General features: G+C 47.6%; 1 protein-coding gene across 3 annotated transcripts in view; it reads left to right on the top strand.

The window, feature by feature from the left end:
* Window positions 1-26,579, top strand: part of CDHR2 (cadherin related family member 2) — a 62,287-nt gene that overhangs the window by 21,401 nt on the left and 14,307 nt on the right. For 2 of the 3 annotated variants that reach the window (XM_037823106.1, XM_037823107.1), the window contains exons 2-16: window positions 9,097-9,163; window positions 9,432-9,503; window positions 16,533-16,672; window positions 16,820-16,873; window positions 18,006-18,095; window positions 19,134-19,223; window positions 19,852-19,977; window positions 20,060-20,206; window positions 20,294-20,369; window positions 20,474-20,589; window positions 20,713-20,946; window positions 21,971-22,126; window positions 22,208-22,369; window positions 23,027-23,088; window positions 24,466-24,709. In XM_037823106.1, coding sequence (XP_037679034.1) covers window positions 9,109-9,163; window positions 9,432-9,503; window positions 16,533-16,672; window positions 16,820-16,873; window positions 18,006-18,095; window positions 19,134-19,223; window positions 19,852-19,977; window positions 20,060-20,206; window positions 20,294-20,369; window positions 20,474-20,589; window positions 20,713-20,946; window positions 21,971-22,126; window positions 22,208-22,369; window positions 23,027-23,088; window positions 24,466-24,709 — 1,824 coding nt within the window. In that variant the 5' untranslated portion in view covers window positions 9,097-9,108. The remainder of the gene's footprint in view (window positions 1-9,096; window positions 9,164-9,431; window positions 9,504-16,532; window positions 16,673-16,819; window positions 16,874-18,005; window positions 18,096-19,133; window positions 19,224-19,851; window positions 19,978-20,059; window positions 20,207-20,293; window positions 20,370-20,473; window positions 20,590-20,712; window positions 20,947-21,970; window positions 22,127-22,207; window positions 22,370-23,026; window positions 23,089-24,465; window positions 24,710-26,579) is intronic. The other variant, XM_037823108.1, reaches the window with a different exon arrangement.

The raw sequence follows: 26,579 nt of genomic DNA, 5'->3' as shown, positions 1-26,579 counted from the left end.
CTCTCTCTTCCTATCCTTTGCTCACTTTTCCATTGGGTTGTTGGTCTTTTCTTTTTTGCACGGGAGGGAGGCTGACCCCTTACAGATGGTGTTCCAGTTTGCTAATGCTTCAATGAAGAACACCGATGGTGTCCAGAAAACCTCTGTCATCAGGTAAGGCCTCTGGCTGCCATCTGCTCTGGGGTTCTGGTTTCAAAATGGCTTTCTCCCAGGATGTTTCTCTCTAGGCATCTGGGGGTGTTCTCTTAGTTTCTCCCAGACACACTCTGGACTAGCAAAAGTCTACTTTCAGTGGCTGTCTCCGAAATGTCTCTCTTGGCTGCAGCAGTAAGCTCCTTTCTAAGCCCTTGTAGGGCTGAGGTAAACTAATCAAGAGCCATGTTGAATGGGCAGGACCACACCTCCATGGAAATAATCTAATCAAAAGGTATTATCCACAGCTGGGTGGGTCACACATCTCCATGGAAACAACCTAATCCAAAGATTCCAACCTAATCAACCTTAATACATCTGCCCTCACAAGCTTGCATCAAAGAACATGGTGTTTGGGGGAACATAATACATCCAAACCAGCACAGGTGGGAATGTTCAGTCTTTGGTTATGGATGGGAAAACAGCCCAGAGAGGGCAGGGAATTACCCAGACACACACAGCCAGAAGTGGCTGAGCCAAAGGTGGATCCCAGCTCAGATGCACCCTCTGTCACGGGCACTTTCTCTTACCCTCTGTGACTCCCAGATTCTGTGACTTAAGGCACTGAGTCAGATGAGAGAAGGACCTACCTGCTACAGCATTGGGGAAATTCCTCTCCATTCTGCACCATGCCAAGGAAGAGTGGTCACCCAGGGCCAGGGTGAGCTGTGAGTGGGTTATGCCCATGGGGACCTGGAGCCTTGGGGGCAGTAGAGGGTGGAGTGGCAAGAGTCAGGCTCTGGGGTCAGAAAGATTTGGTTAAATCTTGGTTTTACCACTTGCTATTATGTGACCCTGGACAAGTCATTTCACCTCTCTGAGCCTCAGCTTTTTATTCTATAAAATGGGCATGTTAACACCCAGCTTGCAGGATGGCTGTGAAGATTCAGGAGAGGATATACATAAGGTTCCTGGTGCACAATAGATAGGAGCTTGGTGAATGTGACATGCCTTCCCTATCCCCTTCCGCTGCTCCTCCTGAGGTGTGGAGAGAGGTTGGGCAAACTCTGACAGTCTTGCCTCTTTTCAGCCCCATTGGTTCTGGTTTCAGGAGTTCTTGCCTGGCTGGTTGGCATCCAAGTGATCCCTCTTGCCCTCCCCACTGGCTCAGCTGCTCTTTTTGGATACAAATTCAGTTGTGGAAAGGACTGTGCAAATCCTTTCATGGATGCCAATCAGCATCAGGCAATACACTTTCAGTTGCAGGAGATCCAAATTCAACCCAAACCAGCTTAGGCCAAAAAAAAGGGGGGAGGGATTCATTGGCTTACTTAACTAGAAAGTCCAAAGGTATTGGTTTCAGGTATGGCTGGATCCAGGGGTTCAACCCATTGGACTCTGTCTCTTTTTGCTCTCTCTAGCTGACTCAGAGCCCTCTGTTCTCTGAATGGACCCCATTCTCAAGCAGGCTCTGGCCTAGAAAACTCCTGGCAGCCACAGATCTCAGCACCCTTAGAAGAAAGCATGGCTCCTTCCAAGTATTAATGGTATTCACAAAGTTGTGTTCCCATCATTCCCATCCACTATTATAACCTTTTCCTGAAAGAAGGTGGTGGCATAGAGAGGAGTGGAAGTTAGTTAGTCCCCCTGGAACAATTAATAAACAACTAGGAACAACTAGTAAATAATCTGGAATAACTGCTAGGGATAACTGTGACTGTCCACATAACATACACCAACCTGGATTGGGAGGAATGCCCAAGATCACATAGAATCTGTAAGTAAACACTGTGGACTCTAGCCAGGAGCCCCCTCCCTCAACAGTCCTAACTGCAAAACTTCACTGTGATAGAGAGCAGCACTCTCTAAACAAACAAATACACCTCAGTCCAGCTCCAACTGGGGTTTTGATTAATAAACATGGACTGCTCAATACAAGCTACAAATCCCCAACAAGCAGACAGAGGTTTTAGTGATGACTGACCTTAAAGAGCCAGAGGACTTCTCTGTGCCAGAAGGGGGAGCCCAGAGGACCAGGTGCTATCTCTGGCCAGCAGATGAAGCTGGGGGGACTGTGGACTTGCCCTGAAGGGGGGCTTTCTTTCCCTTTTTCTCTCTCTCAACCTGGGTAGCTCAGTGGAGAAAGCCACAGCCATTTTCAGTTCACAGTGCTCTGACCCAGACAAGGGTGGAGATAGCAGAGTCGGAGAGACAAAGAACCTACTTAAATGCAAATGAAAACTCCCTAGGGGGTGCATCTTCCCTAAGAGGAAGGAGGTGGTGCCCAGCCCTACTACTGGCCTTCCATTCAGAGCCAGACCCCAGAGCCTGGGGGAAGCGAGCCAAAACAGAAACTAAGGACTAAGGGGGCCACACCTCCTGTCCTAGTTTGCTAATGCTGCAGAATGCAAAACACCAGAGATGGATAGGCTTTTATAAAACAGGGGTTTATTTTGCTACACAGTTACAGTCTTAAGGCCACAAAGTGTCCAAGGTAACACCTCAGCAATCGGGTACCTTCACCGGAGGATGGCCAATGGCATCCGGAAAACCTCTGCTAGCTAGGAAGGCAGCTGGCGTCTGCTCCAAAGCTCTGGCCTCAAAATGGCTTTCTCCCAGGACATTCCTCTCTAGCAAGCTTGCTCCTCTTCAAAACATCACTCCCAGCTGCACTCAGTTTCCTCTCTTTGAGTCAGCTCATTTATATAGCTCCACTGATCAAGGCCCACCCTGAATGGGCAAGGCCACGCCTCCATGGGAACATCTCATGCAAAATCATCACCCACAGCTGGCTGGGGCACACTCCAAGCAAATCCAACCAACACCAAAACTTTTGCCCCACAAAACTACAAAGATAATGGCATTTGGGGGACACAATACATTCAAACCGGCACACCTCCTTACATCAGTCAAGAGCTACAGGCTGACAGACGCCACCTGCTGGGCAGGTTAGGAAAAGTACAGTGGCTTGAGGCATCACAGGGTGTCTCAATCTTCTAAGACACATGCTCAGGAAGACCTGATACTGAATAATGCCCCCTTCTGAGATCTGAGCCCGTTCTGGTCTGGGAATACCTGATTGGGGTAGCCAAGGAAACCAGATGCCTAGACAACAGAAAATTACAACCTATACTAAGAAAAACAAAGTTATGGCCCAGTCAAAGGAACAAACTTACACTTAAACTGAGAAACAGGAATTGAAACAACTAATGCTAAATCAATTCAAAATGTTTAGGGAAGATGTGGCAAAAGAGATGAAGTATATAATGAAAACACCAGGCACACATAAGGTAGAAATTGAAAGTTCGAAAAAACAACTGATAGAATCTATGGAAATGAAACACACAACACACGAGATGAAGGACACAATGGAGACATACAACAGCAGATCTCAAGAGGCAGAGGAAAACACTCAGGAACTGGAGAACAAGGCACCTGAAAGCCTACACACAAAAGAACAGATAGAGAAAAGAATGGAAAAATATGTGCAATGTCTCTGGGAACTTAAGGACAAAATGAAATGCAGGAATGTATGTGTCATTGGTATCCCAGAAGGAGAAGAGAAGGGAAAAGGGACAGAAGCAATAATAGAGGGAACAATCAATGAAAATTTCCTGTCTCTTATGAAAGACAAAAAATTATAGATCCAAGAAGTACAGCATACCCCAAACAGAATAGATCTGAATAGGCTTACTCCAAGGCACTTAATAATCGGATTATTAAATGTCAGAGACAAAGACAAAATCCTGAAAGCAGCAAGAGAAACACGATCCATCACATACAAAGGAAGCTTGGTAAGACTATGTGCAGATTTCCTAACAGAAACCATGGAGGCAAGAAGGAAGTGGGGTGATACATTTAAGATACTGAAAGAGAAAAACCACCAACCAAGAATCCTATATCTGGCAAAACTGTCCTTCAAATATGAGGGAGAGCTTAAAATATTCTCTGAAAGACAATGAGAAAGTTTGTGAACATGATACCTGCTCTACAGGAAACACTAAAGGGAGCACTACAGACAGAAAGGAAAAGACAGGAGTGAGAGGTTTGGAACACAATCTTGGGTAATGGTAGCACAGCAATGTAAGTACACTGAACAAAGGTGACTGTGAGTATGGCTGAAAGAGGAAGATTAGGAGCATGTGGGACACCAGAAGGAAAGAGGAAAGATAAAGACTGGGATTGTATAACTCAGTGAAACCTATATTCCTCAACAATTGTGATAAAATGTACAAATATGTTTTTACACGAGGGAGAACAAATGAATGTCAACATTGCAGGGTGTTAAAAATAGGGTGTTATTGGGGGGAAATACAATCAATGCAAACTAGAGACTATAATTAACAGAAACATTGTATCATGCTTTTTTTTGACGTAACAAAGGCAATACACCAAAGCTAAATGCATATAAGAAGGGGACATAAGGGAGGGGTATGGGACTCTTGGCATTAGTGATGTTGTCTGACTATTCTACTTTAGCTTAATCCTATCTTTCCTTTTGTTGCTTCCTAGCTGTCATGTTTTTTTTTTCTGTCTTTCTTTTTTCTTTTTCTTTTGTCTCTCTACCTTCTTTGACTCTTATTCCTTCTTTGTGGAAGAAACGGAGATGTCCTTATATAGATAGTGGTGATGGTGGCCATCGATTGTTTACTTAGGACCGAATGTATGGTGTGTGAACAAAACCATCTTAAAAAAAATGGGTTGATGAAGAAAACTTGAGGATACTATATTGAGTGAAATCAATTATACACATAAGGACAAATATTGCAAGGTCTCACTGATATGAACTAATTATAATATGTAAACTCATAGACATGAAATATAAGTTACCAGGATATAGAACGAGGCTAAAGATTGGGAAGCGGTTGCTTTTATTTTTTTTCCCCATTTGGAAATGGACAGAGGTGAAGGTAGCATGTTGTGAGAATAACTAACAGTGCTGAATGGTGTGTGAATGTGGTGGAAAGGGGAAGCTCAGAGTCATGTATGTCACCAAAAGGAAAGTTGGAGGTTAAAAGATGGGAATGTATAAAACAGTGAATCTGGTGGTGGGCAATGTCCATGATTAACTGTACAAAAATTAGAAATCTCTTTCATGAACTAGAACAAATGTATGACACTACAACTAGAAGTCAATAATAGTGGGGCAAAGTATACCTATTGCAAACTATATACTACAGTTAGTAGTATTGTAACATTCTTTCATCAATAGTAACAAATGTACTATACCAATACTATGAGTCAATAATGGAGGAGGGGGTTTTGGGGTATGGGAGTATTTAAGTTTCCTTTTTTTTTTGTCCTTATTTCTTTCCTTGAATAATGAAAATGTTCTAAAAATTAAAAAAAAAAGTAATTGTGGCGATGGATGCACAGCTGTATGATGGTACTGTGGGCAATTGATTGTACACTTTGGATCTTTGGATAATTGTATGGTATGTGAACAATCTTAATTTTTTAAAAAAAACCTTTTCCTCACCCCAAACAGAAACTCCTACCCATTAAACAGTAACTCCCCATTTTCCCCAGCCCCTGGTAACCTCTAATCTCCTCTCTGTCTCTATTAATTTGCTTATTCTAGCACTTATGTGTATACAATATTGGCCCATTTATGTTTGGCTTAGTTTTCTCAGCATGAGGGCTTCAAGGTTCATCCATATCGTAGCAGGTATCAGCACTTCATTCATTCTTATGGCTGAGTAATATTCCATTGTATGAATATACTACATTTGGATTATGCATTCATCCATTGATGGACCTTTGGATTACTTTCACCTCTTGGCTGCTGTGAACATTCATGTACATGTAGATGTCGGAGTCCCTGTTTTCAATTTTTTGGGGTATGTACCTAGGTGAGGAATTGCCAGGCCACACGGTGACTCTGTGTTTAGCTTTCTGAGTAATCACCAGAAAATCACTTTTCCGCAGTGGTTGTTCCATTTGACATACAAGGGTCCCAACCTTCTTGGGCTTGGCCTTCCTGACTTTGCAGGTCCCAGAGTGGGGGAGGGGTTCCCACTCAGGACACGAAGCTGCTGGTAGCTTAGGTGTGGGCCCGCGATGCTGGGAGCCCTCCCGCCAAATCTACAAGGTCAAGTCCAGTCCCCTGTCCTCACACCAGGGCCTTCCCAGCCTCCTCTCCAGTCCAGCTGACCATGCACCGAGGTGCCATGTCCCCAGAGAAGCTCATGAGCTGTTAGGCTTCTGTGCCTTCATGCCACCTGGAAGTTCTTTTCCTTTTTGATTCCTGGGAAAACTCCTACTCATCCTTCAGGACCCAATCTAATCTGACAGAGCACAGTGTCCAGAGCAGAGAAAGTAGAGGTTTTGGTTTGCCAAAGCTGCCGAAATATAATGTACAAGAAATGGATCGGCTTTTATAAAGTTTGCAAATTTACAGTTCTAAGGCCATGAAAATGTCCAAATTAAGGCATCAAGAGGTAGATGCCTTCTCTGAGGAAAGGCTGATGGCATCTGGGGTTCCTCTGTCACATCAGAAGACACATGGCTGGCTCTGCTGAACCTTCTCTCCTGAGTTCAGCTGCTGGTTTCAGTGGCTTTCTCCATAATGTCTCTGGCCTTCTGTTTTAGCTTCTCCTGGGAGCAAACCCTGGATTACATATCTTAGCTTCTCTTGTGGGTCCTTCGTGCTTCTCCCAGGGCAAACTCTGGGCTTCATCTCTTAGTTTAGCATCTCCAAACGTCTTTCTGTCTGCATCTCCAAGCATCTCTGAGCTCTCTTCAAAGTATCTCTGCCTTTTATCCTCTCATAGAGGATGCTGGTAAAGATGATTAAGACCCACCTTGAATGGGCGGGGTCACATCTCCATGGAAACAACCCTATCAAAAGATCCCACCCACAATAAGTCTGTTCCCACAGGATTGATCAAAAAAGCATGACTTTCCTGGGGGTATATTACAGTTTCAAGCTGGCACAGTGGATAATAGAGGTTGAGATGACCTGAAACAAGAGTCGATCAGTTTTGGGAGGACAGAGACGTACACAGCCCACCAGGACAGGGTTTTCCACAAGGCGGTTGGTGACATACATGGATGACCCAATAGAAGAAAAGCCTTTCCAGGTCACTTAAGCCGGAAACAGTCTTCATTCCTGTAAGGATATCTCAGCATCTGTAGTGGGCCACTTTGTTTTAGGTGAATTCTTGGCCAAAGAGACCTTGCTGGGTGCTAAATCACTTCATTGGTTCAGAAAGGTTCATAATTCAAAGAGATTGATATATCCAGTCATGTGGGTGTTTTCCAACAAAGTCCCTTTTATTTTCCACCCAAGGTAATATTAAGTAGTGATTGTTTTTCACCTTCACGGTTTTTCTGCCCTCTGCTGGCAAGGCTTTTTTTCCTTAAATTGCTTCTAAAACCAGAGCAGTGAAGATTGCCTTCCTCTTTCCCCTCCATCCTAGGAGGGTTTGCAGGTCAAAGTCTAGGCAAGGTCTCGTTATACTTCCCCACCCCTGGGCCCGCTCCCTGAGGGACAAGGAGGGAGGCCTGGTGCCTCTTTTATGCCTTGGATGATTGACAGCAGGTAATAGAGTCTCACATCTCCTCCTTTCTCGGTTTTGGCACTGAGGGGCCAGGGTTGGCAAACTAGAGCCCACAGGCAAAATCTGGCCCTCCACCTGTCTTAGCTGGCGTGCTAAAAATCATTTTATATTTTTAAATGGTTGAAAAAAATCGAAAGTCAAATAACATTTTGTGACACGTAAAAGTTACATGCAATTCACATTCCAGTGCCCGTAAATAAAGTTGGAACACAGCCATGGTCATTCACTTACTTATTGTCCTTGGCTGTTTCCATGCTACAAGGGTGGAGTTGAGTAGTTGCAATGAAGATTATGTGGTCCACAAGCATAAAATATTTGTTATCTGGCCCTTTATGGAAAAAAATTGCCAACCTCTGTCTTTTAGAATTCTTACAGAGTAGTGGGCACGACAGAGGAAAAGAAACAAAACATTTGAAGAATCCATTCTGCCCTCCCCCTTTCTTTGTGGTAACTTATATATCAGTTGTCTTTTGGAATGAAAACACTTTGAGGTTTGGGGTGTCTTGGTGACAATGAAGAGAGTCCCCTTTGTCCTGAATAAAAGGAAGGCTTGCAACATGGGATAGCCAAGTATCCTGGGTTGGCAGAGTTTTCCAAGGGTCCTTTCCTGGCTGTGAATCACCAAGGGGACCCAGAGTGTAGAGCCCTTCCCAATCTGACTTGGCCAGTGAACCCTTCTGTGGGGTATCTTATAGGGCCAGGGTTCCATGGGGCACACTTTGGGGAAGGCTACAAAGGCAGCTGTTCAATTGGCAGCAAGTGGGACACAGGACCGTAGCTCACCCATAGATTCTCTGGATGACTCATAGATTCTCTGAGAGACTCCTGGTCTCTCTCTGGGCCCCTGATTTTGCAGGACACTATTAGCTTTGACACCCAAAGGGGCTGTATAGCGCTATAGTTGAGGGAATGAATTCTGGAGTCCAAAAGGCCTGTGTTCAGAGCACCATCTTGTCATTGCTTCTTGGTGTGACCTCAGGCCAGCCCCTTAATCTCTCGTCCTCAGTGTCCACATCTGTAAAATGGGACTGATGACAGCAACCCCTGCTCTGGGCTGTAGGAATAATTAGATAAAGCATCTAATGTGCTCAGATCAGTGTCCGGTGCATAGTGGGAATTGAATTCTGGAATCAAGTTCCGGTTCAGTCTGAGGCTTGGGGTCTGGGCTGGGGCTCTGCAATCCATCCACCCCCACTGGCTCCCTGCTTGCTCACCCCACCCCTGGAGCATCTGGAAAAGGGATGGAGGCCAATAGGCCTGTAAGGGCTGGGAAGGCCCTAAAGGGAACTGCTGGGGGAATGGTGGTGGTGATGGTGGGTGGGCCCAAGGAGGGGGCTGAGCAGACCTGATCAGGTTGGGTCTGGGTCTGTGTGCCCCTTCCCTGAAAAGCCTCCTCCCCTAGGTTCCTGCAGGCATGATGGCATGGCCGTGGCTGTCCTGCTTCCTGTTTCCTGCCCTCATGGTGACTGGTAAGTGTTTCCCCTCCCCTGAGCAGACCTCAAGGGGACGCTCAGCAAGACCCTCCAGAGAGATGGGGGGATCCTCATCAGCAAACACCCATCTCCTGTGGCTCAGCCTTGGACTAGGCTGTCCTGGGGAGGACCCAAGGAGGAATGCAGGCTAGACAAGGGAAGCTGGTGTAGAAGTTTGGCACAGGTGGGGGGGCTCTGACATGAGAGGTGGGGGGCCAGGCTTCACAGGGGCATACAGATGTTCCAGCGCCTTGTCCCCCTGCAGTGGCAGCCAATGTGGCCCCAAACTTCCTGACCAACATGACGGTAGTGACCCTGCCTGAGGACCTATCGGTGGGTGAGTCATCGTTCCTGTGCCCAGACTGGGCCAAGCCCAGCTCCACGAGAGGGTCCCAGGAGTGCCCAGGTGGACACTCTCCCCATCCCTGCAGGTCCACCACCCCCAGCATGGCTTGTCTTGGGGCAAATGTGTTCCTTTCCATGCCATTGTTTTCTTCTCCACAGCTCTTGGATCTCAAGAGCCGTGTTCTCACTGCCAAGGGCCATCCCGTAGCCTCAAATAATCAGGACTCATCTCACGAGAACGTCCTCCTATTTCCCATCTCTTGCCATTTCCCTGATTTCACAAGGAGAAAGTATCCATTGGGTAGCTTAGTTCACTTATACTTTCCTCACTTGCCAATCTCCCTCCACCTCTACCTCCATCCATTAAAAAAAAAAAAAAACAAAGAACAGGCTTCAGGCTCAGAGCCTTTCTCAGATGTATGTCCTCAGAAGTTAATAACTTTTCTTGCCTTTATTTGTAGCATTTCCTTCTCTCTGCAGCAAGCGAGATGGGCTTTCCACTTACAGCAGTGATATAAAGTTTGCTTTCACAATAAATATATTTCTATGGAATAGTCAACTTAAAGAACAGCAATAAATGACAGATAAGGCAAAAGCCATCAGGGTGTAAAAGGAATGGATGAAGTTTGGGAAACATGGTTTTAGATGAAGCCACAGAGACCAGATAGCACATAACAGGAAGCAGACGGGGGCTGGAGAAGCAGAAAATACAGATGACTGTATTAACAGGGTCAGCTGCATGCAACAGTCCCCAAATAACAGAGGTGCAGCCAAGGCAGAGTATCTTAGTTTCCTAGGGCCACTGTAACAAAGCTAAGTGGCTTAAAACAATAGAAATGTATCGTCTCACAGTTCTGGAGGTTGGAAGTCTGAAATCAAGGTGTCAGCAGGGCAACGCTCCCTCTGCAGGCTGTAGGGGAGAATCTGTTTCTTGCTTCTCTACTGCCTGCTGGCAGTGACTTGCCAGCAATCCACAACATTCTCTGTGTTTTGTAGTCACATGGCCTTCTCCCCTATGTCACTCCATCTATGTCCAAGTTTCCTCATCTTATAAGGACATCAATCACATTGCATTAGTAGCCACGTTCCGGGTTGCTAAAGCTGCCATTATGCAAAATACTAGACATGGATTGGCTTTTATAAAGGGGATTTATTGGGTTACACATTTATAGTTCTAAGGCCATAAAAGAGTCCAAGACATCAACAAGAGGATACCTGCACTGAAGGAAGGCTGTCTGCTGGTCCTTTGCTCCCAGATTGCATTGCTTTCAGCTTCTGATCCCGGTGGCTTCCTCCTTAAGTGTCTGTGGGTTCTCACTTAGCTTCTTCAGGGCAAACTCTGGGCTTCATCTCTTAGCTTAGCATCTCCAAACATCTTTCCATCTGCATCTCCAAGCATCTGAGTCTGTGTCGGCTCTGAGCTCTCTCTCTCTCCCTGAGCTCTCTTAAGGACTCCAGTAAACTAATCAAGAACCATCCTGAATGGGCAGGGTCACACCTACATGGAAATAATCTAATCACAAGGTCCCACCCTCAGTTGGGTGGGTCACATCTCCATGGAAACAACCTAATCAAAAGCTCCCACCCATAATAACTCTGCACCCACAAGACTGAATTGAAAAGAATATGGCCTTTCCTGGGGTACATAACAGTTTCAAACCAGCACCCCGCCCTACTCCAGTATGATCTTATTTTAGCTTGCTTAATTCCATCTGTTAATGACCCTATTTCTGCATATGGTCACATTCTGAAGTACTGGGGATGAGGACTTTCAACATACCTTTTTGGGGGTCATGATTCAATCCCTAATGCGGAGGTTTGTTATTCACTCACGTAGCAAGTCCAAGGCTGTTGGAGGTTCTGTTCACCATCCCATGGCTTTGCCTTCCTTAGGGTGTGGACTTCATCCACGAGGTCCAGGATGGCTCAAGCAATAACCCATTCCAGCCAGAGGGAGCACAGGGGCCAAGACAGATTTTGCACATGTCACTTCTGCTCGTAACTCTTTAGCCAGAACTCAGTCATGTGCCCACATTAGCTGTCAGAGAACCTGAGAAGTGTAGTGTTTATTCTGCTTGGCCAGGTGTCCAGCTCAAAACCCAGGGTTCTATTAGTATGAGAGAAGAGGGGCTATGGATATTGAGGGACAACTCAGTCTGCCACAAAACTGGGGTCCCAGAATACCTAAAGCTACAGAGGAAGCAAGAAGCTTTCACCCAGAGAAGGTGAAACCCAATGTCTGCCTTGGAATTCAGAAGCCTGCGCCCAAGTACACAAAGAAAGGACAACAAAGTCTATTAAGGGTTATATTAGTAAAGGTCTAGAGCCCCAAAGGAGGGAGGTGATGGTCTCGCTAAACTCTGAGATGACAAAGTCTTCCCTGGAGGATGAGTCTGAGGCCAAAGTATATGACATCTGTGAATGTTCTTTGTAGAATGGAGAAATATTGTTGTATGTGTTTATTGTATTTACATAAATTTTCATAGCTATTTGGTGATAGGTGAGTAGATAAGTAAATGAATAAATACAAAACACGCACACACATCAAACAAATGCCACAAATGTATGTGACTCAAATGCCTGCAAGACAACTATCCTCCTGGGATGGCCCTTTAAAGTTTAAATAAAGCACCTTGTGTCTCCATCCTAGTTGCAGAGGCTCCTGTGAGGGATGTATATGTTCTTTTGGAGGTTGTGGCTCACCTCTTGCTGCTTCTTCCCTCTCCCTGGCCAATCCCCGTCCCCTCCAGTCAGTTCCTGTCCACTCCTGAGGCTGTTGCTTCGGGATTCCCACTTCACTCAACTTCAAGCTTGGATACGGGCTGCATCTTCCTTCCCTAAGGCATTAGATGCTTGTAGCAGCCTTACTGAAGGTTCAGGGATAAGGAAAGAGATTCTGGCACTCAACAGGAAATCATCATCTCTGCAGCTCTTGTTCGTCGGACACTCCGCCTGCAGGGAGGTTTGCTTCCGGCCCGGCCCCTGCACCAGCTGAGGCTCACCGGACCCCTTGCCTGTCTCCATATCTCCTCCAGCCCTAAGCTCCCCTGCACCCCACTGCCTCCCCTCTCCAACCTCCAGGGGAAACTATCCCTCACTCTATCCCTCTCTCAGCCCTCACTCTCAGCCAGACCAAACAAGGTTCTTCTCTGTGATGGGCACACAGCCTCTCTCAGGGCTTTCTTAATCTAAAGGACACTTCCTCTCCTGAGATGAGTTCTACAGCTCTCCCACAATGTGAAAGCCACTTTGTTCCAATTTCTAAAGAGTGTTTTATCTAAACTTTTTATTTTGAAGGATAGCATACGTACAGAAAAGAACAATGAATCGTCACAAAGCAAACACGCGTGTAACCTCCACCAACCAGGTCAAGCAGTAAGACCTGGCAGTGCCCCCAGAGCCCCTCTCCAGCCCCTTCCAACCACTGCCCCCTCCTGTCTCTTCCAAAGGAAACCTGTCTTCCGGAACACCAATGCTGTACAATAGTTTAATTGTCAGACTTTTTAAAATAAAATTTTATTTTGAAATCATTTCAAAGTTACAGGGCAGTTGCGAAAATAATACAAAACCCATACAGAGAACTCCAGTTACCCCCCACCCAGATACCTAGATCCATCGACTTTTAATGTTTTGCCACATTTACCATATCATTCTCTTTCTATCAATCCATCTGTCTATCTATGTATCTCTCTATCTATTTATTCATCTATTTATTTTCTAAACATTTGGGAGTAGGTTGCATACATCAGCCTCCTTGAACATGTAATACTTCCCTGTACATTTTTTAAAAACAAGGACATTCACTTATGTAACCACCTTGAGTGCAGTTATCAAGTTTCCAGAAATTTAACACTGAGTCTTCTCCGGTTTGCTAATGCTGCTATTATGTAAAATACCAGAAATGGATTGGCTTTTATAAAGAGGTCTTATTGGGTTATAAATTTACAGTCTAAAGGCCATTAAAATGTCTAAATTAAGGTATCAACAGGAGTATACCTTCACTGAAGGAAGGTCAATGGCATCCATAAGACCTCTTGTTAGCTGGGAAGGCATGTGGTTGGCGTCTGCTGATCCCAGGTTGTATTCCAGCTCCTCTCTCAGCTGCTCTCCAAAATGTCCCTCTCAGCTGCTCTGAGCTCCTTCTGTCTGTGAACTCTTTGACAGGACTCCAATGATTTAATGAGACCTGCCCTGAATGGGTGGGGTAACACCTCCATGGAAATTATCCAATCAAAGTTCTCGCCCACAGTTGATGAGTCACATCTTCGTGGAAACACTCAATCAAAGGATTCCAACCTGATCAACACTAATATGTCTGTCCCCATAAGATTGCCTCAAAGAACATGGCGTTTTGGGGGATGTAATACATCCAAACCAGCACACAGTCTAAATTCCAATTCGTATGTCCTTGTGGGGCTTCTAAAAAAGATTTATGTTTTGATGTAACTTCAGACTTACAGGAAGTTGCATATGACCTCACCCAGATACCTGGATTTACCAACTTTTAGCATTTTGTGACATTTACTGTATCATTCTTTCTATCATCTATCCATCTTTATATCATCTATCTATCTATTAGCTAAACATTTGAGAGTAGGCTGCATACATCATCTCCTCTAAACTTAACACTTCCAGGTACATCTCCTGAGAACAAGGACACTCACTTACGTAACCACCTGAAGTACAGTTGTCAAGTTCAAGAAATTTAACATTGATATCAAGCTTACAGTCTATATTCCAATTTTTCACATGTTCCAATAATGTCCTTTGGGCATTTTCTCCTCCATTATTCAATCCAGTGCAGGATCATGTATTTGCATTTAATTATTATTATCTCTAAAGTTTCTCTCTCTCTCTTATTAATTGCAGAAACATATAAACATAAACTTTCCCATCTCACCCCCTTCCAAGCAGACCTTTCAGTGGGGTTAATCACATCCACAGCGGTGCAGTACCCTCACCAGCACCCAGAACTTTCCCATCACCCCAAACAGAAACCTACCCCCATTATGCATTAACTCCCCTTTCCCGCTCTCCCCACCACCCCTGGTAACCTGTAATCTATTTTCTGTCCCTGAATTTTTAGGCAGACTTTTAAAGGAAGCATTTCCAAATGACAAATATATCTATGCCCATAGACAGAGACTTATAGATGAGGATCTTCAAGTGCCCACCCGCATCCCATGTTTCCTGAGGTATAAAGCCCCCATCTTTTTGCCTTTTAACTTTTCTGAATCAGGATGTGTCTTACAATTGAGATAGTTACTTGTTTCCCCTAAAGAAGCAATCATTCGACATACAGTGTCTTACCACTAAGGAAACATCAGGTAGACGTGGATGCCTTTTTAGCAGAACGCTGACCTGGAGGCCTTCCTGGAGGAGGGCTCCATGATGACACTGTAACTTTTGTAGACCCCTTTGCCTTCCTGGACCCCTTCCTCCAGAAAGTTATATAAAAATTATGTTATATATATAAAATTATATTTTTTAAAAATTGTATTTTAATATGTATAAATATATTAAAATTACATTAAAACTATAAAGACAAATATAATGCCAGCTGGATTATAATCATTTTTCTTCTGTTTTACTTTTTTATGTTTTTTTTTTCTTTTTCTGTCTTTTTTTTAATTTTATTTATTTATTTTTTTCATTTTTTCTTCTGATCTTAAAAGAAATTAAAACATTTTTGTGGGCTCCTAAAATATTGTGGGTAGATATAGCCCTGCTGGGACCCAGGGATGGGAGTTCTGGAGAAACCCTTTTGCATAAAGGGGTAAGGATGGCTGAGGAGAGCTGGCATCATCACTTGGGGTCCCTGAGCAAAACCTGGATGGGGAGGGAGAGTAAGGGTGGATTTGATGAAATTTCTTCCAGGCTGGAGACTGGGTTTGCAAGCCCCCTTCCCATGTCTCCCAGACCCCGCTGGGCCCAGGGACAGGCTCTCCGGAACACAGTGAAAGAGTCCAGCTCTTGGGAGGTCAGCAACAGAAGCCACTTGGGGTAACTTTTGCTACTGGGAAGGGCATGTTCTGGAAGGTTCTAGCAAGCTCTTGAGTGAAGGGAAAAGGCCTGAGAGGAGGCCAGGCCCAGGCAGCCCCTGAAGGTCCTTCTTTTCTTTTAATTTCCCATTTTAATCACTTTCGTGCATACAATTCAGTGACATTAATTACATTCACAACGCTGTGTTACTATCACCACCAAAACTTTTTCATCACCCCAAACAGAAACTCTATACCCACTAAACAACTCCCCATTGCCCCTACCCCAGCCCCCTGTAATCTGTACTCTACTTTCTTGCTCTATGAATTTGCTGATTCTAGATATTTAATCTTAGTGGAATCATACAATAGCTGTCCTTTTGTGTCTGGCTGCTTTCACCCGACATGACGTCTTCAAGGTTCCGCCATGTTGCAGCATGTATCAGAAATTCATTCCCACCTATGGTTGAGTAATGTTCCCTTGTATGGATAGATTACGTATTGTTTATCCATTCATCTGTTGGTAGACACTCATGTTGCTTCATCCGGAGGGCCTCTGGAGCCCCCCTTCCTAAAATGCACCCTGTTGTTGGAGCTGGGATCAGTTACCGCTGACTGTCTGCCCTCCTCTCTCAGCTCCGCTCAGGACTCCAGTTACAGGCAGGGCTGATCCGCAGTCACTGCTGACTCTGTCTGGGGTCTACATAACTCACCCTTGGTCAGGGGAGGCTGAGATAACTGGGTAACACCCCACCACACTGGGTCCAATGGAGTTGGGGTAATTCCTCCAAAGAAAATCAGGGCCCTGTTATCAAAAGGCCCCTGAACGGATGTTGAGTTACAACAACCAGAACTGATGTCCACGACCACAGGGGCCCCCTGGGGGTGGCAGAGCTCTTGGATTTCATTCCCTCTGTGACAGCAGGTAGAGTCTGCAGGCAGAGAGGTCCGTCCACCTGCTGTCCCCGTGGGCAGCTTGGCCAGGGCCACGCTCGAGGAGGTGGCCATGGACCCCGGGGCTTCCCCTGTCCCATCTCCAGGTGCTGTGGCCTTCTGGATGGTGGCTCAAGACCGAGACAATGACCCTCTAACCTACGGGATTAGTGGCTCCAATTCCTACTTCTTCACCGTCACCCAAGCTACTGGGGAAGTGAAGCTGGCCAGCCCCCTGGACTATGAGGTCAAGGAGCTGGGAAGGGTTCCGGACACAGAGGGGGACAGGGAGGGCCCTGGGAACAAGCCCCTTGGGGTGGGTGCCCTGTCTGTGCTCCCAGCCCCCGGGGCTCACTCCTGGCCCTTTTCTCTGCCCTCCCACCCCACCCCACAGACCCTCTACTCCTTCAGCATCACCATCTCTGTGAGCGATGGCTACAACAACCCAGTGAGTCGGAACGAGGGGGAGGCAAGGGTGGTCCCGGGATCAGGAAAGCAGGGAATGGAGGGCCACTCTGGATGGAGGCTACCTCCACCTTAAGAAAACAGAGAGAACCCCAGGAAATAAAAAATTAATGTCTGTTTTTATCACAAGTATCCTTGTCCATTGTTTTTATCATATAATTTTATCAAAAATTATATATATATATTTAATCTGGTGCCCAATACTTCCCATCCTAGCTCCTCTGAGGCAATCACTTCCAACTCCTTGGCCCGAATATTTTGGTGTCTATGCTCACATTTCTAAATGACACACTTATGCTAATGTGCCTTGGTTATCTGGTTTAAGTTATCATATGTGGAAGTTGAGGGTTTTGTCCCTAACATATTCCCCAAACCCCATCGATTTAAAACACAGTTTTAGTTACTTGGGTATTCATGAATGCTTTCCCCTTGCAAACATTTCAAACACGGCTGATCGAGCTAAAGTCCCCTTTGTCAGCCTTTCCCACCCCACTCCCACTGCCAAAGCATCCACCTTTATTTGCTCGGCATTCATGACCACGAGCGCATCCGTGGAAGATAGATGGTATTTTTTTTTTTTTTTTTTTTTTTTTGCATTTCTGAAACTCAAATGGGATTCTACAGCACCTATTGTCTGGAACCTGCCTTGACCACTCAGCAAATCACTCTTGAGAGCTTTCCGTGTCTGTACACGGGCCTCACTCATCTCTTTTACTGGCTGCCTCCCAGCGTGGAGTTGTACCACGCTCTTAAGCTAGTGCTCCCTGATGGACCCTTCAGTCAGTCGCAGCTTTGGAAGATGGCACACAAAGTTAAAGTGGATGTTCTTGTGATAGGGCTGGCATATTTTGGATTTTTTAAAAAAGATGTATGACTTCTACAACTTATTCTCAAATGGTTCTGCATACATATGGGGAGAGAGAACCCAAGTGTGGCAAAATGTTAACAATCAAGGAATGTGAATGAAGGCTGTTCAGGAGTTTTTTACACTATACTTGCAACTTTTCTGGTGTTTGGTGTTACATCAAATAAAAAGTCACCCCAAATGTGGCCTAACTGTCCTCTTGAGTAGCTGTGCCAAATTGACACTATCCCCCCTCGTTTTCTACCTGCAGGTGCAGAGGGAAATGCAGGTGATAGTGGAGGACAGAAATGACAACATGCCCGTCTTCCAGAACACGGGCTTCTCCACCAGCATCAACGAGGTAACATCTAAGTTAAATTGAGGGGGGGGGGTGATCCCAGGAAACTTTCTCTGAGTGGAAAGGATTTTCCTGTGGTATCTGAAGAATTGAGAGAAAGGGTGGCTGCAGGCACAGCTGGATCTGGGTACCGAAAGCATGTCACCAAGATGGGGATGTTTCTCCACCTCTCAGCTCTGCTTCTCCTCTCTCCATCCTGGGGGTGGGAGGTGGTTGACTCGTGTGGTGATAAAGATGCCCCCCAGCAGCTCCAGGCTCACATCCCACCAAGCTCGCAGCTTCAGCAGAGAGAGACTGTCTCTTTCTCAATGGTTCCAGCCAAAGCCCTAGGGCTGATTTTTGTGGGCCATCTTGGATCACAAGCCCATCCTTGAACCAAGGGAGGCTTTAGGCAGGATGGCCAGCAGTGGCATCTCTGAGTAGCCAACATCTGAGCAGAGACAGGAAGGGACCAGAGCTGGGAAGCTCCAGGAAGGGGTGTGCCAGGCAGGGCATCAGCACATGCAAAGGCCCTGGGGTGGGAATGAGCTTGAAGGGTGAGGAGCAGGCAGTGAGGTCAGAGAGCTGGGCAGTGGCCTGACCACTCCAAGGCCAGGAGAGTCTGTTCTGCATTCTGGGCAGAATGGGAAATCATCATTGGAGAGTTTTAGGAGCAAGAGTGATGTGGTCAGATTCACGATTTAAGATCTCCTCGGTCCCCAGGTGGATGTAGTGAGGGCATGGGCAGGGATCACAGGGGGCAAAGGCCTCCCCAAAGAACCTTCCAGCTCCACCAGGCGTGGGCTCCAGTGAGCCTGTGAAACTGTTCTGGCCAGCTAGGGGCACCGTGGGGCTGGATTGTGGGATTGTCTCTCACCCAGGTCCCAAAGGGATCTGCAAATCAGATCAGCCCAGTCAGGGAAGGAAAGGGGGCGCTTGTGGAAACACACACACACACACATACACAGCACACACACACTGTGTTTCTGGCCTGCTCAGGAGGGGGAATGATGTAAGAGGGAAGTGGATTTGAACCCGGAGATGATGAGTTCCTCCTTACAGACCCTGCCAGTCGGCTCCCTGGTATTCTCCGTGCTGGCAAACGACAAGGACACGGGGTCTGCGGGTGTGGTGGTGTACTACATACGGGAGGTGAGTGTGTGGGCGTGAAAGGGCGGGAGTGAGCACCTGGCGCGGGTGTGTGCCCTGTCTGCTCTGCTGGCCACCAGGGGGCAGCACCGCCCTAAACAACCCACAGAGTCCAGGAGACTTGGGGTGAGGATGGCAGTTCTGCCAGAGTTCTAGACCTGGTTCCCAAGCCTTCTTCTTGACCCCTCTGAGTTGCCTAAGGAGGGTGCCTGAGGCAGACCGGACCCTACTTCCCACCTGCTTGTCTATGCCCTTTACAAACACTAGCGTCACTCTGCCTAGTGACTGATGCACTTCTGGCTTCACAGAAGAGGAGATGGAGGGTCAGAGAGGTTCCAGTTCTTGCCCACAGACGATAAGGGGTGTCTGAACCCAGTTCTAATGATGACAAGTTTGCTAATTATAGCTCCCATTTATCGAACACCAATTCCGTGACTGGTACCTGGGTTATCTCATTTAAGTCCATGGAGGTGATATCATGAGCCCCACTTCCCAGAGATGGAAACCAAGGCTCGGAGAGGTCTGCCAGCCAGTCAAGGCAGAGCCGGGATTCGAACCCCAGTCTCCAGAGCGGGGGTCCTCAGGGGCCGGGCTGTCCTGCGGGAGCCTGCTCTGATCAGGCCATCCACAGGTCATCCCTGACACGGATGACAACCAGCACCTCTTCCTGATCCTGGCCAACGGCTCCATCGTGCTCAATGGCAGCCTCAGCTACAACAACAAAAGTGCCTTCTATCAGCTGAAGCTGGAGGCCTGTGTGAGTGGGGCGGCTGATGGAGGGGGGCTGGGGGCAGGGGGACCCGGGACCCTGGCTCACAGAAAGCCCCGTCTCCCCCCAGGACTCGGGCGGCATGTACAGCGGCAAGTTCGTCACCCTGTGCTCCTCCCCTGTTTTTCTGTCCATCTCGGTCATCGACCAGCCCGACCTGGACCCCCAGTTTGTCAGGGAGTTTTACTCGGCCTCTGTGGCTGAGGATGCATCCAAGGTGTGCCGGGGGAGGAGACTTGGAGGGGTCAGGGTGGGGGTGGCAGGCCGGGGGACGGGTCTGGGGGCCGACCACACCTCCTTCCAGGGAGCCTCCGTGCTGAAGGTGGAGGCGGTGGATGGAGACAAAGGCATCAATGACCCCGTGACCTACAGCATCTCCAGTGAGAGCGAGGGGGTCCCTGGGCTGGGGGGCTGGGGGCTGGGGATGGAGTGGGGGCTCCGTCAAAGCAGTTGGAAGCACCTACTGTGCCTGCCTTCTTGCCAGACTCCACAAGGTCTGGCTGGTTTGACATCGGAGCAGATGGGGTCATCGAGGTCAGCGGTTCCCTAGACCGTGAGCAGCTCCTGGAGGAGGACGAGGAGGTGCATTTGCAGGTCACGGTGAGTGAGGGCTCCACCATCCCCTTTGACTCCCCACTCTGAACTCTGAACCTCTGACCTTTGATCTCAGCTCTTGTCCGAGTGCTGGTTCTCTCTGCCCTCCGGCTTCTGCTCTGTCCCCAGGCCACCGAGATACACCCCAACATCTACGGACAAGAGGCCAAGGTGAGCATATGGGTCACGCTGAGAGTGACAGACGTCAACGACCACAAACCTGAGTTTTACAACTGCACCCTCCTGGCCTGCGCCTTCACCCCCCAAGAGGCCCAAGTCAACTTCACTGGCTACGTGGATGAACACGCTTCCACCCGTATCCCCATCGAGGGCCTCAGCCTGGTGGCCTACGACCCAGACAAGGCAGGCACAAGGGATGACATGGGTGGTGGCTAGAGTGAGATGGATGTGGTGGTGGCTGAGGAATAGAGGCGGGTAGGAGTGGCAGAGCACAGCTGTGCAACATATGGCGTGGAAGGTGAGTGTGGACCCATGGTGCTGGTTGTACTGCAGACTCATGAACGGGGGCAAAAAAGGGGTGTCATTGGGTGATAAGTGGTGGTTGATGTTTGGAAACGTTGGATGATGTTGAGTTGGTAGGGAGTACCGTGTGAAGGGAGGACCAGGTGGTATTGAGCAGAGGGGCACTCTGGGGTGGAGGTTGGTATGGATGATGAGTAATGTTGAGTGAAATGTAATTTTCAGTGGTGTTGATAGAGAGAGGGTGGTGATGGGTGGTTGAGTGGTTTTGGCAAGTCAGTGATTTGGGGTGGTATTGGGTGTTGTGGGAAGTTGGGCAGTGCTGCATTCAGGGTGGTCTAAGTGAGTGTTAAATTGGAGGTCCCACTTCAGAGGAAGTTACGATTGAGAGGTGGGTAATTTGGATGGCATTGAATGATGAATAACCATGGATGGTGTTTGGTGGTATTTGGTGACATTGAGTTGATATGTAATGTTGAGTGGAGGGTGGTATTGGGTGGTATTAGGCTGGTGGGCAGTGTTGAGTTGATGGTGTAGAGTGGAGGGTCATATAGGTGATGGGATGATGTGAGCGTTGGATGGTATTTGGTGTTGGTGTTGAGGATAAGTGATGGCTGCTGCTGATGGTGGTAGTTTATGGAACTGAGCTGTGGGTATCCAGGTTCTGTCCCCAACCAAGCCTGGGGTCCACAATTCCTGGGGAAATCCCCCTGGAGGAGCTCCCATTTGCAGTCCAGCCTCCCAGGGCCTCTTTTCTGCACGCTTGGTCCTCTGAGAGCTCCTTACTCCTGGGACCTCAGGGGCAGGGCTTCCTGAAGCAGGAGCCTGAGCCAGAGGTTGGAGGAAAGAGGCAGGCAGGTGCATTGCAGGGGTCTGGGGTCCCTGCATGAACAGCCCACCTTTTCAGGGCATCAACGGCACCTTCCTGCTGTCCCTGGGAGGCCCTGATGCCGCGGCCTTCAGCGTCTCCCCTGCACGGGCAGCAGGCTCTGCAGAAGTGCAGGTGCTGGTGAGATCGTCCGTGCTCGTGGACTACGAGAAGCAGACGGTGATGCTGGTGGAGGTGAGAGGGACTCCGGGCTCCGGGGAGGGCAGGCCACGGGGGGCTCTGGCCCCATGCTGCTGTCTCTTCCCCTGTCCTCAGGTTGTAGCCACTGACTCAGTCAGCGGGAACTCCTCCATCGCCACGGTGACCATCCACATTAGCGACATTAACGACCACAGGCCCACGTTCCCACAGAGCTCGTACGTCCTCACCGTGGCAGAGCACAGTGCAGACGGCACCGTGGTCACCGACAGCATCCATGTGCGTGGAGTGGGCCCCGGCTGGGAGGGAGACACAGAGGGGGGCAGGCCTGGGATGCCACTGGGTCTCAGCAAGCACGTGTGTGTGTGTGTACATGTGCAGGGTTTGGGCATGTGTGCATGAGTGTGTGCATGTATGCGTGCAAGGATGGGGTGGGTGATAGGTGTGCATGAATGTGTGAGTGGGGTGTGAGTGTGTGCATGCAAGTGTGCATGCAGGGGTATGCATGCACAAGTATGTTGCATGTGAGTGTATGGGTGTGTGCAAGTGTGCATGCATGAGGGTGGGTGGATGTGAGTGTGGGTTGGATGTGCATACGCGTGTGTGTGAATGGGGTGTGTGTGAGTGTGTGCATGCAAGTGTGCACACAGGTGTGTTTGCATGAATATGTTGCATGTGAGTATGGGTGTGTGCGAGTGTGCATGCATGAGTGAGGGTGGGTGGGTGTGAGGGTCGGTGTAGGTGTGCATGAGTGTGCATGTGGGGGGAGGGTGGGTGTGAGTGCAGGAGTGTGCAGAAGTGTGTGTACAGGGGACGTATATATGAATCTGTGTGAGTCAGGAGAGGGGTTCCCGCTTTGTGTCGGGAGGCCCAACAGCCCTGTCACCGTGAATTGCTTGGCAGTGACCACCACTGCCCCCTTCGTCTGCCTCGCAGGCCACCGACCCAGACACGGGTGAATGGGGCCACATCACCTACCACCTGCTCCCGGGGAACGGGTAAGGTCTGGGGTGGGCAGCAGGCGGGTGGGAGAGCAGGGCCCAGGCCCACCTTCCTTTCTTTCATTGTATTGTTGTCGTTGTTGTTTAATTTTGTGACTTCACGTTAATTCACTGAATCCTGGGCTCCCTGGGGATGAGATGGGGGTCCCACGTATATATAGTTTTATTTTTTTGGTTAAAAAGATTTATAGTAAAATTCAAATGAACTCCTTTGGTCTATTTTACACATAGGAATGCATTTTGCATTTGCTCTATGTCCAACCCACTACAGCGTAGCATCATAAATGTTGTCTCGTCATCGTCATCATTAACTAAAATAAAATGACACACTTGCTCTGTGTTAGGTACAGAGTCAAAGGCTTACTCGCATTAGCTTGGTTGTTCTTACAACTCTGGAGGGTGCACCTCATTATCCACTTTTTTTTTTAAGATTTATTCACATACCATTCAATCATCCAAAGTACATAATCCACTGATCACATTACCATCATATTGTTGTTCATTCATCACCCTGATCAATTTTTTTTAACATTTTCCTTGCACCAGAAAAAGTGAAAGCAAGAATAAAAAAAGCAAGAGTAAAAACAGAACACCCAAATTGTCCCCCCATTCTTCCTTTAGTTTTAGTTTTTGTTTGTTTGTTTGTTTGGTTTTTTGCCCCTGTTTTTCTACTTATCCATCCATACACTGGTCAAAGGGGAGTGTGATCCACATGGCTTTCCCACTCACATTGTCACCCCTCATAAGCTACATTGTTATACAATCATCTTCAAGATTCAAGGGTTCTGGGTGGTAGTTTGATAGTTTCAGGTATTTACTGCTAGCTATTCCAAGTTATTAGAATCTAAAAAGGGTTATCTATATTGTGCATAAGAGTGCCCACCAGAGTGACCTCTTGGCTCATTTTATTATCCACTTTCTGTAGATTAGGAAATTAGGGCTCAGAGAGATTAAATAAATTGCCCAAGTTGTACGGCTAGAAAGAGACGTAGCTGAAATTTTAATGTGGCTTATAATACAGGCCATGGATGTCTTCCCTTTCCTTGTGAGGTTGCCCACTTAGCTCCTAGTCAATAAACCTATTATTTTCCCAACAGCTTTCTTGAGTGATAATTCCCATCCCATACCCTTAGCCCATTTAGAGGATACAACTCGACGGCTTTTAGTGTGCTTGCAGCTTTCTGCTTCACTGCAGGGCCAGGGTTGCCAGATAAAATCCAGGAAGCCCAGTAATGCTTGACTTTCAGAGAAACCACGAATAATTGTTTCATGTAAGCCTGTTGTAAAGATTTGCCTGGGGCATCCCAAAATAGTTGTCCTTGTTTATCTGGGTGCCCTGGATTTTTACCCACTAACTCTGGCGACCCCACGCAGGGCAGACCTCTTTGAGGTGGATCCACACACAGGGACGGTGATGGTGAAGAGCGGCGAGCTGCTGGACTGGGAGAAGCAGCCTGTGTACTACCTCACGCTGCAGGCCACAGATGGCGGCAACCTGTCAGACACCACCGTCCTCCAGATCGTTCTGCTGGACATCAATGACAACCCACCTGTGGTCAGCGGCTTCTACAACATCTTCATCCAGGAGGAGGGAGGCAATGTCTCCATGACCATTCAGGTGCGAGCTGGCCTGGGTACAGCGGGTGGGATAGGGCAAGGGGACCAGCCTGGCTCTGGAGACATCCTGGCCCTGGGCAGAGTGTGGACTCTGCTGTGTGGCCCAGAGAAAGTCACTCGGCCTCTCTGGGCCTCTGTTCCCTTTTCAGAGAATGAGGACAAGCAGAATACTTATTCGTGGGGTAACTGGGGGAATAATGAGATAATGGATGTAAAGAACAGGGACTGGCACAGAGCGAGCTCTCGAAAATGTCTTGCTCCTTTTTATTCACACCCCTACCTCATTCCAAGAAGGATTTGAGGAGGCTTAGATAAAATAATAACAATAATATGATGATAAAAACTATGGGAAGAAATAAGGAAAAAGAGAAAATGAGGATGGTGGCATTGTTAAAGGGCATAGAGGTGGTTAGAACCCAGAACCACACAATTGCTAGAGGTTGGCTGCAAATTTAGTTCTGAGCTTCCTGATGGCCAAAGCAAAAAAGGAAACAAGATCAATGGCTGTGTTCACAGAGTCTATGAAATAAAAACCCACTTAGTGGTTCCAGAGACACACTGGGAGAGACGCTTCTCCCCTGGGTCATCTGAAAGAGGGTCTTGTGAAAAATGGGAAATCCTGTCCTTAGAATGACAATTTTGTGACCACAGAGCCCTCTCATCTTTCTGGGGCTGTGTGGTTTACAGTGCACAGTCTCATCCCTGACCTTATTCGGGCCCCTTGACTGGCTTGTGAAACAGATGCTCTAATTGTCCCCATTTCACAGAAGGTAACAGAGGGTCAGAGAGGTTAAGTGACTTTTTTGTAGTTGCACAGCCAAATACAGTGCTGGGGCTGAACCCAGACCTCTCTAGCCCTGAAGACTGGGCCATTGTTCCTCAATCCCTGGTATTTCTCACCCTGTCTGTGAGGTGCAGGGAGCATTTCAGAAGTGTCTCTGTGACCGCAGTGCCCAGCATGGCACAGTCTGAACCCTAAGAAGCTCTTGGTGAATTAACTGGCCTGAGTTCAGAGGGCTAAAGGCCTAAGAGGCAGGGTCAAACTTATGGAAAAATCATCTCCAGCCTCCCACAAAGGAGGCATTTAGTGAACAAGACCCCAGTAGACTTGAAATAACAGAGCTGAAGGTGGGGGTGAGAAGGAAGAGGAAAGAACTTGTTCCAAGTTAGAGCATCCCAGATCTGGATTCAAAGTCACGTTTGCTGACAACCTACTATGCACCAGGCTCTCTGCTGGGCCCTGGGTCCAAAGACATGAGTCCCCCCAGGCAGCTCTCATTTGGGGGGAGAACACCAGCTAAGTTGATGGCATGGAGCATGGAGGCCCAAAAGAGGAAAAAACCTGTCCTAGATCAGGCCCAGAAGGTGGAGAGGGTATTCGGGCTGTGGGAACAGCACATGCAAAGGCCCAGTGGCATAGAAGAACCTCTTGCATCTGTGCCAGTTTGGATGTATTATGTCCCCCAAATGCCATTATCTTTGATGAAATCTTGTGGGGCCAGTCATATTAGTGTTGATTAGGTTGGAACATATTGGTTCAGTGTTTCCATGGAAATGTGACTCAATCAACTCTGAGTGAGACCTTTCACTGGATTATTTCCATGAAAGTATTGCCCCTCCATTCAGGGTGGGTCTTTATTGGATCACCGAAGTATTTTAAAAAGAGCCACACAGGCCAAGACACAGAGTAGCTGCAGCTAAGAGAGGACAAAATGCCCCAAGATCAACCCTTTGGAGAACACCGTTTTGAAATGCAACCTGGGAACAAGCAGATGCCAGCCATGTGCCTTCCTAGCTAACAGAGATTTTCTGGATGCCAATGGCCTTTTTCCAGTGAAGGTACCCTTTGTTGATGCCTTACCTTGGACACT

This window comes from Choloepus didactylus, assembly GCF_015220235.1.
Source record: "Choloepus didactylus isolate mChoDid1 chromosome 11 unlocalized genomic scaffold, mChoDid1.pri SUPER_11_unloc1, whole genome shotgun sequence".
NCBI classification, from domain to species: domain Eukaryota; kingdom Metazoa; phylum Chordata; class Mammalia; order Pilosa; family Megalonychidae; genus Choloepus; species Choloepus didactylus.
This window is presented reverse-complemented; position numbering and strand designations above follow the sequence as displayed.